Genomic DNA, 20,452 nt, shown 5'->3' with positions numbered 1-20,452 from the left:
TATTCCAATCTATTATCTAAGGGTGGAATTGTGTGGAAAGAAATCGGGAGTATCGACTTCAAAGATAAAAGTAGGGGGAAGTTATTACTTTTATGATATCTCCGTGTAAGGAAAGAGAAAAGGAAATAATTTTACCTGAAAACAGACATGTAACTCAAAATTAAAGAGATATTTTATTTAGAAATTTATTAGTAGTCTTACTGTTTCCAAAAGAATAGAAATAAAACTGAAATTTGAACGTACATAACAGATCTAATAAAAATGCCTTACAATAAACATTAAAGCCCTATGTATATGAAAATTTGATAGAAAAGCCATTAAATAGTCATTATAAATACACAAAATGTGGAAATTACAGTAAAATATAAATAAATGTAGCTATGAATACGCCACAACGTGCATTTTCTCTCTTGCACTCGACCCGATACTAACAGGAGTAGCGTTGTGTACGAAGTTAAATAATACAATATTGTGGACAAAATGCTTTGGTTAATTTTGTTTCCAACTATACAGCAAAGCTGGTTTGTTACACACACACAAAGAATGACGCCGTCTAAAATGAGCGAGGCTACTAGATTTATAATTCTAGTGATAATATTAATTTTAATGTATGGGGCCATTTCATTAGCTGAAAGCACTGTACGGCGCCCCAGTGTTGTCAATGTGGAAGGAAAAGTCGCTAAAATTAGGCGTTCAGCTTTCAGGAAAGCGGCAAAAATATTCTTTTTTCGATTAGCGACTTTTAAAAAATATCCTGAAATAACAATTTGGCGATTTACTTACAAATCTAGCGACTTTTGTGCTGCTAATAACTTATCCTTCTGTAATCAATCAATATTAGCTCAAATCAGTTTAGATATACCGTATGTTTGTTTTTACTTGTTTATTTGAATCAGCGCAAGGTTCAAAGAGCTGGGAAGGGACACAGCGTGTATTTCCAGAATCCAGCTGTGATCGTTGTTATCTCTTGCCCTCTAATGGAGACTAACTCCAATCTTTAATGTTCTTTAGTTTGTAAAACTTACGTTTAGAGGCACAAAATAATACATTACCGATAGCATGCTGATTATCTGTAGAAGCGTTAGTGAAAATGAAGTGGATTAAGATATATTTTGTAGACTCTTCCTTTTTCCTTTTTCTAAACTCATTTTTCATTTCGTTGAAGTGAATTTGATCATAAAGTAATATATATATATATATATATATATATATATATATATATATATATATATATATATATATATATATATAGTACTAAAAGCGAAATTATTGTTAGTCATATATGATTCTTTGAATTTCGCTATTATGTATACGTTTCTCTACCATAGATAGAATTATGAATTGAATTGATTACAGAGAGAGAGAGAGAGAATACGAAATTCCACGAATAACTTTTACTGACTTTTCGCTCGATAGTAGAGCCATTTCATCTACCATTTAGCTACTTTTTGTGTCAACTTGTTGGTAACACTGCGGGCCCTTCTTTGAGAGTGCCCCTAGGCTGTGCATAGTCTACGGTAGCCTTGAGCCAGCTCTGTATATATCGGGCGCTAAATCATATCGAGTTGAACAAAATGGCACACCTGAGAATCAACTTTAACCAAGGATCTTATAAAATAGAGGATCTGCCCTTAACGCAAAATCTTGAAAACATACGTCACAGTTTCGCCACCCCTACTCTCTGCCCACTCCGCCCAATAAGATTGCAATGTTTTGAGCCAACAATCATGGCGGAAACGAAAGTAGACAATCAGACGATAGCAGATACGAGAGTAGCCAATCAGATGTGCCGGTGCTTGGTTGTTTTTTGGCTTCATCGATTTAATAGGATGAAGATACATATGGGCAGATCTTCTATTTGTAACATCCTTGACTTTAACATGCAGGTTTCAAGAAAATGGAGAAAAACGACTTTTTATTGCGGTAAAATATATGTCGATCGTTGCCAATCTGATGCAGTTGATAATTTTTGTTCTGCTGTTATAGATTATTTATTTACTTAGGTTTACTGTATACAAAAAATCACTAAAATCAAAAAATCACTTGCACTATCAACTAGCAAGTTGTATTCATTGCTGTTTTATTTCTACATTGATACACATACTATTTGTAAGATTACTCACACAAGAAGGCAATATTTTAACGTTTTGCATCATTAAAACTTCCATACCACACTGAGAAAAAAATCGTATGTGGCGTACGTAAAAATGTATGTTACATGTGTAAATCCTGTAGTTTTGGATTTAACATACTGCAGACGTATAACTGAAAACGCATGTTTTATAATCCTTTCCATATAAGTGTTCTATCTATACGCACTCTCCGTATGAAACAATATAGGCGGTCAGGATCTCACATACAAATAGATGTATATAACATATAGCTGACGTATATAACATACGTATATGCATGTAATATACGGAAGACTGTAAGATGTCAGACATCCTGCAACGGCATGATGTAACACCTAAGAGCAGTGCGTATGTAGCATATGGATAAGGTATGCTTCGTACTGATTTCTGTAGTAAGCAAGACGATTCCGTATATTTGTACAATATACTGCTATCCGTAGAACGGTTTTTTCTCAGTGCAAGAGATCGACATTCTTTAAAGGTTCGCAGGTACTACATTGTGTAACTCTAAACCAACGATTGCGTCGCTCATTTTGTCAGCTGTTGTAGTGTGTGTAGAAAGGCATCAACAAGATCAACAAAACAGTCGTTTGTCATAAAATTTCAATTACCCGGAAACCTTCTGAAGAACGTTCTATTTATGATTAGTAAAAATATCTGAACTGATTTTCATTTCAGGTAACAAAGAATCGGACAAGCATTCTTCAGAAGGTTCAATATATTTTTAAATAGTCAATGTTAAGATACCTTCTCTTCCAGATAAAATAAACACTTTATTTTTGTCAAGTGATTCTCTAGTAGATGAGTAACACATTTACCAAAAATATTAGCTCTATATTATGCTTAAATTACAAGATTCAAAATTTACAAATATATGTCTAAAATTATCCCAATTGCTGAAGAAACATTCCTTAAATAGGATTTTCCCTTATGATATTACATAAAAAATAATAACATTCTTGCCTGGTAATAACAGTACTTGGTAATAACATTATTTTACTAAGAGCATAAACTATCCCATTTATTATCTATAGACATAGTATTACTTACACTTGCTGTCATATGCAAGAGAGAAGGTACTATTATATATGCCAGATCATAAAATTAAATACACAAATAGGTAATATAATTTACTGACCCTGAAATGATGGACTTCTAAGCTTATAAATAAAAACGTTTCAAAATATATTTGAAAATCAATAATAGCTAGAAACACAAGACTAGCATTAATTTCTTGAACAATGTAGTCAATAACTTCAGAGATAACTCATACAAAGGGTAAAATGAGACCAAAAAATGCCCAATTGTATAAGATTATGTTTATATTTACATGACCAACTTAGGGTTGACTTCCGTAGTAGCCGAAAATCCAAAATTCCAATGAATTTGAATTTTTTCACGCCAACGAGTTACTAAGGTAGAGTGTTGTAAATGTTTCAAAATATTTACTTTCCATTAACCTTCTCTGGTTTTGGAAGAGAAACGGATACTTGAGCTAGTGTTTAGGATTTAGAATCACATTAATAGGAAGCTACAGGAGATAATTATTTTCATTTCCAGAATAGCGAAGAAAAAGTATGTATGATTTGCATATCAAACTGAATTAATTTATCGTGTTTTCGAGATCGTGTTTGTCGCTGAGTACCTTCTTCTGTGTTTAACTATAATTACATTTATAAGTTAAGGGAATCAATGCAACGGTAGTTCAACCCCTACACATAGAAATTAGTATATGCATATCATCTGCTATTTATTTATTTATTTATTTATTTATTTATTTATTTATTGTATGAACTATGTTTCTATTAAGTTATTAGGTCAATATTCAGCTCCTAAGGCAGATATTTATAAAGTTTTCCAGGTCTAGGCACAGTAAGATCTAATTTAACAGGTTGACTGCCAAGGCATTATCATGCGCATTGCCCCAGAGGACACATTACTTTCTTTACATTATCAATTTCGTATGGCCCCACAGTTGCCAAAAATGCAGACTTTGATTAGATATGCAAGATTTGATTAGATATAGATTAGATATGATGACGTCAATTATGCCCGAGTATCATATTTGGTACTCATGGCAACCGAGATAAAAATTTGCCCTTTTTCCATGAGTACTAAATTTGGTACTAGGCCATAATTGGGTCATCAACTTGCATATGCAGCCAAAGAATGAATCCCCAGGGAGGGACAAGGGAGGAATTTGTCCCTCCCACATGAAAATAAAAATACAGCTGATTTTATGCAGTTTACCCCTAGACGAACCACATGAGTTCTTGTGTTGTTGGCAACCCTAAGTATAAGGCTTTAAACTAAAGATTTATTATTTTAATTATCACTATTATATATATATATATTGCAATCAAACACAAAAATATAATATACTAACTGAACTTATCCTCAAATGGAAAGTGTACACCAGGAGCATAATTTTAGAAAATAATATAAGGTAATAATACGTATTCCGTCTTGTTCGATTGTTTTGCCCACAATCAGGTTTTAGATTACATTTATTGCGGCCAATAAGCCAGTAAAGTAGAAGTAGAATGGTATGTTTAAAACTAGATTAATGAACTGCAATAGAGGGGTAGATTGAGCCGTATAAGATTGGGAATATTATGTATACAAGAATTGAGTAATTATTTTGCATAGTTATTTGCATATGTCAATCAATATTTCCCAAGTATAAAAGTACTAGATACTTGAGAGAAGTATAATGTCTATATGTACTTCATTTGCCGCTTCTAGCCGAAATTAGCGCAAGCCACAATATTCATGATAGTATAGTTTGCTTTTGAATTAGAACATTCATCTAATATTCAGTCCTGTCAAATTTAATATACTTGACAACCTACTTTTAATCAAAACTTTGAGCTAAACTAAGATGACAGTTGTCCTTAATAAGATCAAAGAACGGTTATGGTCCATATTGAACAGACAGACCATCTTTGTCTCATTGAAATATACTTATATAACATAGAAGTCCAATGTTTTATACTGTCAGCTAGTAAAGAAAACAATGAAAGAACTAGGACACATCGCAGCAATGCGCACAATCACTTTTGTTTGTAGGTCGTTTTAATGGAGGTAATTTACCTGTGAGCAGAATCGAACTCCTGTTCCTATAAAGTTTTTGTGTATTGTGTACACGCTCCCAAGTTACTGTGAAACCCATGTGGGCCAAGGACGCATTGACCAACAAGTTTTCCACTCAAGCCTTCAAATCTATTTCCTACATGTAATTGGCATGCCCAGTATCAAAACAGGTTTCTTCGCAACATAAAGGAAAAAAAGAAAGAAACTTCATCCAAAAAAATGAACAAACGAAAATCAAATGACAAAAAAGAATTTTAAAAAGTACGCAGCCTTCACGGGGTCTCTTATTAGTAAGAGAGTTTGGGAATCCCAATCTATAATTAAAGCGGACAGTATTCCTTTCTATTGAAAGAACTTTAGTGAAGTGACACCCAGCGGACACAAAGACTACCACGCCCTCTTCGTTTTCTTTCGTTTTTTTAAGTTCCATAATGATAACATCTATTAATATGCAAAACCGGATCTGTTATTTGTTTAAATTAAAGTGTTTTATTTTAATATTTAAAACAACAGTATAGTATCTATTTTGATAGAAGAAATGTCAATGGCGAATGTCTTACATGTGAGTTAAAATCACAAGATGTGTAACAAGTAAGTGCATTTACAAATAATTGAGTAAGGCTACTGATGATGTAATTCAGTTTTTCCCACTATTAAGTGGTTGTTCACTCTCTCGTATATATATATATATATATATATATATATATATATATATATATATATATATATATATATATATATATATATATATATATATATATATATGAACTATTTTATAGCTATTCGTTCACGCTTCCAACTCACTTTTTGTAGGTGCACTAGCATATATGAATAATCTTTCAATTTTATAACACTTTTTATCAGGAATACATTTATTGAGAGGCTGCCTCCCTTCCCCATACGGAGCTAAGGTAAATAAAATTGCAATTTCATGGATAGGACATCCTCATTAGAAAATAATGCCCCAATGTAGCCCTCTCGAATTTTGATTTTGCCTCCGTGGACGAAGTTTTCTGGAAGAAAAGAAGCTACCATAGAGAATATTAAAGAGCATTCGAGGGTGCTTCCAAAAATGTCCGCCTTCACACTGAAATATTGCGCTACTGGCAATAAGTCTTCCATGGTATATAGTGCCATTTATGGACAAATAATGTATCAATTTCAAAAGTTTAGCTGCGTCAGTTCGTTGTAAGCAATCATTTGCATCAGTTTCTATGCATTAAGCTTGCATACTGCTTGACAATGCTTTAATCCACAGGGCTGTTGCAAAAGATTGTTGGTTCGAGGAGAAATCCTAACCCACCCTACAGCCCAAAGGTAGCATGTAGCTCTAGGAACAAGATGTCTTCCATATATATTTTAGTGTCAGGCTAAAAACTTTTGGAAATACCATCATACAATTGAAACTGGGACAAAGTAAGAAATCAGTACAGAAGCGAATGATATTTTAAAATTTAGATCAAATAACTTAAACGTAATTGGTAGTATTTTTTCTCACTGATATTTAGTTAATATACGTTTTACAAATTACAACAAATATCAATAATAAATCTCAATCCGTCATTAATACTGAAAAATATACTATCTCATAAATTTCGAAACATATTACTTACTTGTTTAACATCTTATATCAGAGCTTTACTTGTTGAAATTTGTACATTTAATCAAAATAATGTCTGAAAGTTTTCTTCTTTCAACTTTGATTCTAATGACAAATTCCTCTATATAAAATCCTGGAGAAGTATTTCCAAGTGACTTTTAATTCACATAGAATCAAATACATTCGACGTGAACTAAACGATATGTTTCTATGCTACCAAATACAATGAGTCCTTACTCCATTTCATATAGGGAGAACATAATTATTCAAGTGGTCAATTTAAGTGCTTAATCCCTTGATTATTTCTTAAAATGTCATTGAAGTTATATTCCGTTTCTATATGAAGAAAATGAAAAATTACTTCCAAAATTAAAAATTTCAATTAAGAAGGAAATATTTGAACACAACTTTTGCTGCTTGTATTTTTTTAAAGAATACTAGTGATAGTAAAGACTTGGATTTTACTGCTATTATTATTATTATTAGTAATAATAATAATAATAATAATAATAATAATAATAATGATAATAATAATAATAATAAGTTATGCTTGTAGGTAGGTCCAGCATTTTCATCAGGAAACTGAGAACACTTCTTTAAATAACTGATTGGCAACTCCTTTTCTTCCAAATCGGAGTAGAATGGAACATTATACGAATTGAAAATCTAAAATTCATATTTGAAAATAAAATATCAAGTATGTTTACTATTCCATTATTAGCCTCTGATTTGTAACGAAAAACTATTTATAAGCAGTGGTGATTCCAGAAGATTCTCTCCGTAGAAATGTCAATATGCGGAGGAATAGAGTACTGATTAAACACTAGTAATTCAAATTGAGTACTATCGAAGTTATGGCCTCGAAGGGGCAAATTTGTTAGCTCGAGAGGGGTCTCAAATTCCTCCTCAGGTCACCCCTGAAATCATCATTGTTTGCTTAACAAATAGAATATTACATTTGTTTCTTGTTCTACATTTTGCAATGTCAAAATCATAACCTACTAGCTGAACCTACGCTCTCTACACAGCGCATCATTCTTATATGAGCATGAATCTCCTTGTCATTCCTCACAACATCTGTACAAGTCTCTTTACAGACACAAGTGAAGAACATCTTGATAAAAATCGACAAGGGGTACAATACAGGGAAGATTTTTTCGATTATTTTTTTTCAATATCTAGCACCGTTTGCAAGATTGGACCTACTTCCGGTTGGAGTTTCTAATTCATGTATGACCAATGTTTTCTTTCTTCTTGCATGACCAATGTTTTCTTTCTTCTTGCTTGCAACAAATACATTACATACACAATTAATTATAATGTCAGTGATATATGGTGTTCATTGGGCAAAACACTCCAAACAATAAAGATTCATCTTAGACTGGAGAAATGGATATCCTTCGCCTTTAATTTTCATTTGACAATGAAACAAACACCTGAGAGATATACAATTATGTTGTGTTGGAATGTATAAGTCGTAGGATATGATGCTTTGTTAAACTTTCAACACTTCAGTGTACCCCTGAAAAGAAATAACGGGCATACTTTTAAAATATTCAATTAGAACTGGACAATATACATAAAATTTGGAATCGATCAGTGAAAACTTCACGTTTCTAGCACTTCTGGTTTTCGAGATCTCATTGTCAAAAGCATTGGGGACAAACATATAAACCCAGCATTTTAACATATAGACTAGCTGAACCTGCGCTCTCTACACAGCGCATCATTTACATATGAGCATGTATTTCCTTGTTATTCCTCACATCTGTCCCTGTCCTTTTAGACACAAGTGAAAGACGTCTTGATAAAAATTGGCAAGAGATACCATAAAGGGGAGATTTTGTCAATTACTTTTTTTAATATCTACCACCGTTTGCAAGAGTTGATCCTACTTCCGGTTGAAGTTTCTAAGTCATATATGATCAGCATTTTCTTTCTTCTTACATGCAGTATGTAAGAAGCAAATACATTACACACACAATTAATTATAATGTCAGTGATATATATGGTGTTCATTGGGCAAAACCTCCAAAAATAAAGATTCATCTTAGACAGGAGGAATGGTTATCCTTCCTTTTTCATTTTATTTGGCCATGAAACAAACGCCTGAGCCATATGCAACCCATGTATACAACTGTGTGGTGTAGGAATGCATAGTGCGTAGGATATGATGCTTTCGTTTTTTTTTCATTTCAACACTTCCAGTGTACCCGTAAACATGTAATACAGAAATAATGGCCATGTTTTTTTTTAAATATTCAATTAAAACTGGACAATCTACGCAAAATTTGCAATCGATCAGTGGAAACTTCATCTTTCTATAGCCTGTAGTTTCCGATATCTCATTGTCGAAACGATTGGCCACAAACATATAAACGTCCACAAACATATAGTTTAAAAGAACTCCAAAGATGGCAGCACAATTCATTTGTATTGATTTTGGAGAAGGCTTATTAAAATACAATGGCTTTGAACATTAATTTTTTTAAAAAAATAAACTTTCTCTATTTAAAAAGATCTATTTAAATAATTTAATTAAAGTACATATACTTTAAAACATTTGTCTTTGTTAAACGTGAAAACACAAATAACCGTAAACCAAAGGTTTTGAAATCAAGAGGTTGGAGCTCAGACGTTTTCACTTACAATCTCTAACACCGTTAAATACTTAGGGACTCAACTTAGATAGACACCTCACATGGAAAGCTCATCTGCAGGACATAACCAAGAAGGCATACAATGGACTTAATCTCTTAAAACGTCTTACTGGCACCACTTGGGGTCTTTCTGCAGAGCTACTTTTAAACACTTATAAAGTCTTTCTTCGGCCGGTGCTTACTTGTGGACATCCTGCTTGGGTCTCGGCACCCCTCTCATATTATTAAACACTTAAAGTTCTCGAACGTCACGCACTTAGAATTGCATACAGAATCAAACTTCCCAGTCCTGCTGCAGAGCTCTATGATCGCATGACTTTTCCCTACATTTGGTTCCATTTAGAAAAACTCCGCCTCAGATACTTCCAGCAACGTCTCTCTTCTCACTATCCACTCCTCGTAGATACCATCAATGCTCACACCAATTTTGATATCGCTCACCCCATCACTCATTCCCCCCTCTCCCTTCTCTTCACGATGTATCATTATTCCTTACCACCAAATCATCCAGATCTTCCCCTCACCAGACCATGTCTTCTCGATCACCCTCCACCGCATATCATACCCTCATCTTCTGCACAGTAACTCCTCTGTCACTAACCGGGCTTCCCACCGTCCATCATTAATGCTTGGAGTAGCCCCCAAGCGAGAAGACTAATCGGCATCGGTTCATTAACACTATCTTATGTGTTGTGTCGTCTAACTGCACCTCATCTCATCACTATCTCACTCATCTCCTCATTATCATGCAATCTAACTACAGTACTTTCACTAATGTCTATCATTCATTGTGCAATTTCCTCTCCTCTACATATAATTACGATCGTAAAGATCGTAATGTCCTAATATATATAAATTTATTTAGAAATAAAGTTATATGACGATATTGAATATCCCTTAGCCCATCTCCCATTTCTTTCCACCAGTCTTTTTACTTTACTTCCCTTTCCCCATGGAGGGAGTAACCCTCGAGCGGGTGGCTAGCTCCGGCTCTTTCTCTCTCTCTCTCTCTCTCTCTCTCTCTCTCTCTCTCTCTATATATATATATATATATATATATATATATATATAAACGTTTTCACGACGAACTCTCTCATCAGCTTGACGTACCATACGTCACAAGCTGTATTTTGACCTAGCCCAGTTGGGAAGTGTTAACGTGCCTTCGATGATATTGTATAGCAGACGCACAATTGAGACCAGCACACATTCGCTCTTACTGGGAGTGACAGTACTTTTCAGTGCTGGAGGGTGAAACCTATCATCATCGTTGTGCATCGTTTGATCATATCATTCTATCATCTCAACTCATCTCATATTTTCGACATCAATCAGACTGATCATTGATGTTCTCATATTGCACTGGCTTCGGCCACACCGCAGTCTTGGCGTTCCGTGGGTGTGTTCCCTGTGAACTCGATGGAGTGCAAGGGGGCCAAACCCAAAACGGGTCCCAATTCTCAAAAACGATCAGGTGATACACTACAATCGCAAAATCAGAAAAAAAACAACCTCGACCTCGATCAAGATCTCCGTTCAGTCAAGCATCCGGAAGTGACCTCTATGACCAAGCTATGGATATCGCTTCAAAACAACCTCCAGCAACCTTCAATTATCTTCTTACTAATGCTGACATCAAATATTCTAACCCTAAACATATCTTAATCCAACTCATGAAATACTATCCGAGAGCTAATGTATCAGAAATAGTCTTCACTGAAAACGGAATCATCATCAAATCTCCAGACCAAAACTTCGTCTCTACAATCCGGAAGAAAGCAGGCTTTCACATTTTTGGCGACAAAGCCAACATTCAAGCGCTCTCACAAACCAGAAAAAAGCTACCACCACCACCTAGACCACCACCAACATCCAACATCCACCAGCCTATTCAGACGAAGAAATCCTAGACGAATTACGACTCGAAAGTTATGAAGTACATAAATGCATCCGCATCAAGTGTCAATCAGGATTCACCTATCTTGTACGAGTTCTTACACAATCCAAAGAAACAGTAGACGATCTGCTTCAAAATGGTGCCTATATTTATCGCAGACACCACAGGGTTGAACCATCCCGCACATCACCCCCACTTCCGATACGCTGCGAACGGTGCCAAACATATGCCTCAAACCTAACAAAAAACTGTACTAACTCACCCTGCTGTGGACATAGCAATAATGATCATACAACCAACAACTGTCTCAACCTTTAAAAAACACCTCTATGTAATACCTGCCATCAACAACATCCAACCTACAGCTACAAATACCACCAAAAACCTGCTCCACCAGCTGATAAACCTGAACTATCAGTCCCAATCCCACTACCGATTCCGCTACAACTTCTACAAGCTCCTTAAGAGAACCCGTAACAGTAGAAGACATGCTTCGCTTCACGACGTTCATTCTACAAAATATCCACCTCTTCTTACGTCCTCACATTCTTATGCAGGTCGACCAAATCGCTCAACAACTACTTGGCGAGGTAATATATGGTATATTTCACCATATGTCTGAACATATGCATGCAGAACAATTTTTCAATATGAATCACGTAAAATTTATCCTATTTTATTGAAACTTAGTATATACCTTCCTACAACTTACGGAAATAACCAAATTGTTTAGAGCTGCAATTTGTCGTGCGTAAGAAGATAAAATGGGATGAATTTAATCACATGTTGCAATTTTGAACATATATATTAGAGTACGAATCAATTTTGCAATATCAACAACGTAAAGTTATCCTACTTTAATGATATTTGGTGTGCTTCTTTCTTTGACTTGTAGATTTAATCGTTGTTTGTAATTATAGTCCCTCAGAAATAAGTGAGAAAATGGGGTAAAATCCACCACGTGTTGCAAATATTAAGTAATCGAATACTTTTGTGTGGTTAATATTTGAACATTTTCTTGCATGTAAATTTTCAAATAATAACCACACAAAAGTATTTGATTACTGAAAGCCATAGTGTATAGTTTCAGCATAAATTTGGCGCGAAAATGATTATGCGTAACGTAAGTCAATACTTCAAAGCCATATTGCGATGCATTAAATAACAAATGCTTGTTACACATTGATTAGCATCACCTTAATTGTAACTCTGAATAACTTTTCTTTCATAGTAAGTTTATTTCTCAAATAAACGAACGTATCATTTGCCTCACAGTTGCAATACTATTATGTAGATCAAAAGGAATAAGAACAATCAGAAATGCATACCAAGCGCAAGCTCTCGTATTTTGCATTGAGAAAGGTAAAAGAAAGTATTAAATGCAGATAGATAAAAAGTATGATACGCTTGAAATTGATATAATTGCATAATGGGAAACTAGAAGTCAACAAACTTTTGTGGTAAACCCTTTCTTCAGAATTTACAATGGTTAACCCATTTTAATATACATACTAAAAGATTTTCAAATTTTTGCAAGTTAGATATAAGATTAATTTATGCTATTTAAGTTTAATTTTGGTTAAATTTATTTTGATGTAGTGTATTAAACGAGATTCAGTATTGAAATATTTACTTTGCAACATTTTTTAATTAAGACACAAGCTTAACTTCAACATGAATCACAATATAAGTGCAGAAACCACGTAACTCTAAAATTTATTGATATCAATTTCGTCACTTAATTGAGATGTAATGTTATAACAAACCATATTAGTACACTGTTTCAGTTAGTAAGTTCAGAAGAGAGCGTTAGGTGCGGAAAAGTTAATAGATTTTTAATAATTTGGAGTTTTATTTCTCTTTTATAAAATTCGTAAAATTGATTTGTGTTTGTGCATCTAACCAACTGAATTACACTATAGCTCATAAATGACAATAAAAATATCGTTGAAAGTGAAATGAATCTGCATTCAAAAGAGTGCAATGTCGAAAACATCAGTTTTTGAGTTCCACTAGCATGTACTGATAAAGTAATGAAATTGAACTATAGTAATTAGTTGCCTACAGACATATAGCAAAACTTTTATTAATTTCCAAACACACTATTTTCCTTTCATAACTTTCTTCACTATTATTATTATTAATAATAATATTAATATTATTATTATTATTTAATAATAGTAGTAATAGGTGTAACGATTGCAAAATCGTTACATTTTTCTGTTAATAGTTTCATTATGGAAATTACTTTTTTTGTTTTCTTTTTTTAAAAAAGTAAGAAGTTTATTGTTTTTGTTTTTGAAGAATTACTTTGTTATGCGTTGTTGGATTGAAATGAGAGTACTTTCATTGTAAAGAGCATGAAAAAAGCTTTAAAACGATATATATATGTCTATATGTTAAATTAGAAATACTTGTAATACGGCAGAGAATCAATTCTGATTTTTTTTTAAATTACACAACCACTTCAGTTAGCGCAGGGGTCTGGAGTGACGTATGTAATGAGTTGGGCGCTGCGCAGTAGCGAGAGTCTTGCTCCTATATATGGCATTCTGATCCGCTGCGCCTCATAACTGTATCGTAGTTTATTGAGCCAACACGGGTTGGACTCAAGTATTAGACATCATTACTTCGCGCCGAAAATTGTTCTTTTTAGAAAACGTGGTCGAGAGTTCGTTATAGCTGTGCCTCGTTTAAACTTGTGAAGTGTGTCTTAATTACAACTGTGATTCTAAAACTCAGTGTTAAATTACTAAGAGTTCAGAAATATAAAATTAAATTGTGTTTAAATAAGTTCTGTAAGCTTAATCAGTTTAAAAGTGAAAAAGTTACTTGTGTTTCTAGTGTGTGAAGTTGTGTTAAAGGAAGACGTATCTTGCAAGTGAATGAAATTAATAAGGTCTAAATTTCCTCTTAATAATACTTCCGTAGTCAAAACCTTTTAAAGGCTAAAAACTACGTTAAATTCCTAACGCTGCTTTGTGAGAGACGGAACACGTGAATTACGTCATCGAGTCTAGTGCGTTTCTTGCTTTCGTTGTGCCACAGAAGGTCGAGTAAGAAATTTAACTGGGTAACTTTAAATGGGGGAAGAAAAATAAAACGTTAAATCAAGTATTAAAATTCCACTTTTTAAATTGCATACTCGCGTAGTAACTAATATAAGAAGGATTTCCATAACTTCTTTTCATTCATTACTAAACTTTGTCGGTAATTAATGGTAATTAAAATTACTAATTACTTTTAATTTCGTTCTATTTAATTTTAAAATCTAAAACAGTCTCTAATAACGTGTTTAAAGTTTTGAAGAACTAAAGTAAAATATAAATTGGTATTTCCTGCTTTGGAAATAGGTTAACTAATTTACAGTGCTGTTAATGAAAACGTCACTAGTTACCTAGTTCAGTAATTAATTGCTGTTAAATGCATATACTTCTATTTTAGCTCTCTTGGATATCTCGGCTAGGTGTCAAACGTAAAATTGAAGTAAAACGAATAATTTTGATTAAATTTAGAACATACTTTCGGACCGAATAAATTTTTTGCTTAATTTTTAAGTTCTTGGAATATTCGCGTGCACTGTACTGTATGGAATTGTATTGTAAGGAACAGTCTCTAAACCCAAGAGGATCTGGAGTTGAGAAATGGTAACTACCTCTGCTATACTGTCACTATTATTTCCTGCTGTATTACGGTAAGTGTGAAGTAGTAATGCTAGTTAAAAGTATTGTAGTTAGTTAAATAGTTTTATAGTAGTAAAAGCACTGCGTACATTCCTTAACTAAGAATTACTGAGAGAATTAAAGAGATAAATAGTTCAAAGGTTAATTTTTAATAAATATACGAGGCTACTTCGAAAGTCACGATACCTTTTTGTTAAAGTTAGATTAAATTGATTGACGTGGTTGTTATCTTGCTGTTTATGAATTATAGAATTCAATTTAGCGTTTAATATTTAATGAATTGAGAGTTTTGATTGTGTTATCCTCATTCAAAATCTATTTATTGTAAATGATCTCTGCCTTGCAAAAAGTAACTGTAGTTGTTAGAGTAAAGGTTTTTCAAGTAAAATTTTGAACACCTCCTTCGAAATTAAGAACCTATTAAGAATTTGTTTAATTGTTATAACTGCTCTGAAGGAATCTGAATTGCATTAAATATTTTAAATTAACACTTCTGGAATTTCATTAAATAAAATCTGTAATTCTAATCACCCACCTTCACTCAGTTTAGGGATTAAGATTGTGTGCTGGTGTGAATGGTACCTAGTTGTTATTTACTTGCTATAATAATACCTTTTTTACAGGATTTGTCCAATCAGGTGTGGTTAAGTCACTCGGGGTCACATTTAGTTTCCTTTTTAACTATTTCAGCTAATAGATGCAGGAAACATTCTGACCGCGATACCGAGAATTGTGACATAGGCCAGTAGCAATACTCAAACATGCTTAAATATAGTAATTTTCCTTACCGAATTGTTGCATGAGTTTTTTTTTCTAAAGTGGAATAATAATATAATTAATGTTCTATTTATATCATTAATGGAAATGTGTTTCTGTTCTGGATATATTTGAAAAGAGACCAGAAATCAGAACTGGATAAATTTCAGGAACTGATACCAATATGAGCCAGTTTCTTGTGTTTATATTGAAATATTACATATTGTATGTCACAATTAAAAAATCACTTAGCATTCTCCATGGAACATTATAGCATACCTATTTATCTCATTATTTTACTACAAGTGCCAAGTAGTTAAGAACTAATAATTAAATTAATGAAGTAAATATATTCGGTAAAACATTTTGTATTAATAAACTTTATATCTCAGAAAGTCAACTCACTTTCATACGTCAAAAGAATGTTTTTCCTATCAAAAAGATAGAAATAATACTTATTTTCTGTTTCAGGCTAATTATAAAGCGTTCTATTGAATTGCAGTTGTTGTTGTTGTTTTTTTTTGGGAGGGGGGGATACACACCTTTCTTTTTAAATGAAAAATGAGAGCTTCTCAAATAGAGTTAAACCTCATATGCAAGTAAAAATTCAAGGTGTTGAATGATGAATTAACGTTCATATTTTTATTGACTAAAACTCTAGTTGCGTTCTAATTACTTCTTTTTGAGTTTAATGTACCACAATTATGCACTGTGCTAAGGAAGACTGTAATGATGGGATGGATAATAGTGGAATGACAAAAGTGGAAGGAAACTGAGGATCCCCGTGAAAACCCACGCACACAGTGTTTGTCTAGCACAAAACACACTTGGGGAGCTGTAATCGAACCAGGGACCTTACACGGCAGAGGTGAGCGTTCCACCACTGAGACACCGCTACTATGTTTTCGAAAATAAAATTTAACCATTGTATCAGCTAATAAAATATGAATATTCCTGTTTTGCGTAAACCAGGCATTATATCTATTTTTTTTTTCTTTTCAGGTTTTATTGCTTGCTGTGAATTTCTTACTATCTGTCCAAGGGGGCCATCTAGGATTTACAGGATATTTCAGTTCAGTACCGTCTTTCTACACCAGTGTACCTCAGTTTCCAGCTAGTACATCACCATTCCTCTATTCTCACACAGCTGTACCATTTGCTCGACCTCTATTCAGTTATTCTGTAAACATCGGTCCTTCGTACACTAGTAACAGTGTACACTCATACGTTGCCCAAGATATCTACTCCCCCCAAAAGAATGGTCCACTGCCCGAAGCATTCCGTGGTTTTTCTTATCAAACTCAAGTTGATGGAAGTACCAGTAGGGTAGTTTTTGTCACAGGCCCTGAAGCAAAAAGTATTCTTCAAAAATCTGTTGAATTCTTCCGGAACGTAACACCTCCGCCATTGCCCTCATCAACAACAGAAACAAACGAACAACCAGAGTCAAACTCCGAAGCGGAAAGCACCACAACTTCGCCAGACACTTCTACGTCTGCTCTTGGTACGAAAACGCAGGCTCCTGGAGTATTTCAGTACCAAATCTTTCCAGCTCACGTTTCACCCCTGCTAACTCCTATACCACTGCAAACCCTGGTTCCGTCCTTCGTGAACTCGATACATGCAAACAGTAACCCTAGCACTGATAACAAAAAGGAAGAATCAGAAGAGTCTACCCCTGAGCATGCTGGAGAAGCGCAAGAAAGTATGATAAATGCAGTTGAAGTAGCAAAAATAGCCCCTACAGAAAGCCCGAAGGAATCCACGAACTCTAAAGACACTGTACAAACAGAATTGATGGATGAAACTAATGAAGTAACACATCCAACTTTAGAAATAAGTAACAACGAAATACCTACTGAAACTTCATCGACAACCACGACTACAACAGAAGCACCCCCTGCAACTGAAGCAGTCAGCATGCAACCAACTAGTGAGGAAACCTCCGAGACCAACATGGCAGAGGAACAACTACATGGAACAACTGATATGACTACAACCGAATAATAAAGTATTGAGTTGTATATATTTGTCACATCAAATACCCACATTTAGATTTTGTTGATAAAAGTTGCATTTGAGTGTAACCAAAAAGTAACATCTGTTTAACATGCATATGTAATGGAATACATCTAAAGACCTCTTGCAGTATTCACTTCGAAACTTAAAATCATTAAATGCAATGTATTTAAACCTGATTCTTCCGTATATCTAGAAATGTACACATTGAATAAATTTCATATTAGCATACTTGGATACATACCAACAAATATCAATAAGAATGTTATGAAAAACGAATACATGCAAAAAAAGGTATGTTAAATATGACCTAAATTACAATGATAAAATTAAGGACATAACATATCAAGTTCCAACTTCAATGTTAGGCTACTTTTTGTAAATTTAAGTTCATGAAAGCTGAACCAACTACTTACTGAAATCATCTCTACAATAATAAATCATCTTATTGTGTTTAACTGTACTCTCTTACTATTGTTTCTTCTATATTCCATGTCTTTTTATGGGAAAAGGATTTGTGGTTTTTCAGCTTTCCGTCTGTGGTTTGTTTCTAAATGTGGTAGTGCAAACTTGGTTCAACTTCTAGGTTTACTACAAGGTAAAACAGTGGTTAAAATTTTCTAGGTAGTGGTAATTTTATCCAACATTTTTCATCTGTTAGGGCGGTATGCAATATGTATTTATACTCTTTTGTTGTACATTAAATTTATATGTAGTAAATTAATTGTATGTGAGAAAGATGTTCTCTGATGTGAAACTTGATATTTGTGTGAAATATGTGTGATTTTAAGCTGTACAGAGAAACTTCTTGAGAATATGTAGTAGCTTATTAATACATAAACAATAACAATTTCCTTCAAGATATTTTATTCACAGAACATTCGGTGTTAAAGAAGATTCCGAAAGATATCCATAGCATAGGAAGGCTTACGGTCAAAATCTATGTAGAAGATAAATATATTCTCATGAAGTAAAATGTTCCTTTCTTCAGTTGTAAGCATTGCTGAATTTTGCATAATTTCATTTAAATGCACTTAAGTGTTACTATTATAAAGTTCGAAGAGCCACATATACAGTAATCATTTTGAAGAACCACGTATAATTTTGAAGATACCATATGAAGGTGTTGTAGCATTCATATGAATGTGTGAATATAATTGTGTGTTAAAGCAGCCGTTTTTCGATTCTGTAATATATAAAACCTATACTAAAAGAATTACTTTCCTTCACTACTCTTCTAAGATGACTTTCAAGCACGGAACGGAAAGCTAGACTTATCTTTTCTATTATCTATGCTTATTTTTAATATAGTAAAGATTTTCTCTTCTGTTTCTACTATATTTTTTCTATTGCTATTGTTTCTATTATAATAAATCTTTCCCCTATCGCAACTAAATTATCTGTAATTTCTATTTTAAAAAGTTATTGGATACTAAAACGTTTATACAATAAACTATGAATTACGAAAACAATACGTAAAAATTGTTTATCAATAAATAGATCAAAAGCATCACTAGGTCTATAATGGGTGATTTAGGATTTAGGATTTAGATTTCTGGGCTTTCGGCATCTAAGGCCATTTAGGTCTTCAACGTTTTGAGGGATGACGTCCCTCGGCGAGCACACAATCCGGGGAAAGGGAAGGAAAGAAGCGGCCTGGGACCTATAAGTTAGGTACCACTCCGGCATTTGCTTGGTGCGAATGAGGAAAACCCAGGAAAACCTCATTCAGGGTGGCTGGCCTAGAAAAGCGTTTTTACACTTTTTCGACCAAATGCTCCCGGGATATAATGGGTGATGTAGTGGCTAACGTCTATATCTATAAATTATATTGGGGTATTAGGTTAGATTCGTAATTAAATGTCCAAGTAGCAATGCCGGTTACTCTAACGAAAACGAATAATAAACAATGAATCATGATGAAATATGTAATTGATAGAAATCAAAGTGAGACGGAGGGTTCTATACAATAATACATGTAAATGAAAACTACAACCTGTTTAAAAAGTCTTTGATGAATTTATCTCATTAATAATTCGAATATGATTAACATCAACATCCGGAATTAGTGACGTAGTACTGTGATTCAGAGGCGAGATAGTGTGGTGGGGAATGACTTATGCCGCAGGGATTGATCTTACATAATGGTCTGTGCACTCGTCAACTGCATCGCATTTCAGCGCTGGTTGTGGTTCGGAGCCCACGTTAGTTATAGGTCCTGTCCCTTACAATTACAGTACCGGTACTGCATAAGGATATAGACCACACGAACTGAAATTGAGACAAAACTTGCAATGTTCTCATTTTAATTGTCAAATTAAGAAGTTTAGTATATCGCAATTTTTACAGCATCGTTGATGCGATATTTATGCAGTAAAATAGAGGTGCAGGGAAAATCACATGTATGGCATGGTAAATCAAGACGACATCTGTTAAATTGATGAAAAAGAAAAAAATACTTTAGGACAAGGTACCAGCAGGACTCACAACCTGCAACCAGTATTAAGAATTATTACAGAAAGTTTGCAGAGACAGGTAATGTTCAAGACAGAGAAAGAAGTATGAGCTCCTTGTGACTATGTGGATAGCGTAATTACCTTTGGGGCGGGAGA

The 20,452-nt window shown here is 33.8% G+C and overlaps 1 protein-coding gene across 1 annotated transcript in view; it reads left to right on the top strand.

The window, feature by feature from the left end:
* Nucleotides 1–19,248, top strand: part of LOC145688386 (uncharacterized) — a 55,977-nt gene extending 36,729 nt beyond the window's left edge. The window contains exon 2 of the mRNA XM_081762557.1: nucleotides 16,824–19,248. Coding sequence (XP_081618683.1) covers nucleotides 16,824–17,828 — 1,005 coding nt within the window. The 3' untranslated portion in view covers nucleotides 17,829–19,248. The remainder of the gene's footprint in view (nucleotides 1–16,823) is intronic.
* Nucleotides 19,249–20,452: the final 1,204 nt, after the last annotated feature.

The sequence above is a fragment of the Thermobia domestica genome, chromosome 6, assembly GCF_964235325.1.
Source record: "Thermobia domestica chromosome 6, izTheDome1.hap1.1, whole genome shotgun sequence".
Lineage (NCBI taxonomy): Eukaryota > Metazoa > Arthropoda > Insecta > Zygentoma > Lepismatidae > Thermobia > Thermobia domestica.
This window is presented reverse-complemented; position numbering and strand designations above follow the sequence as displayed.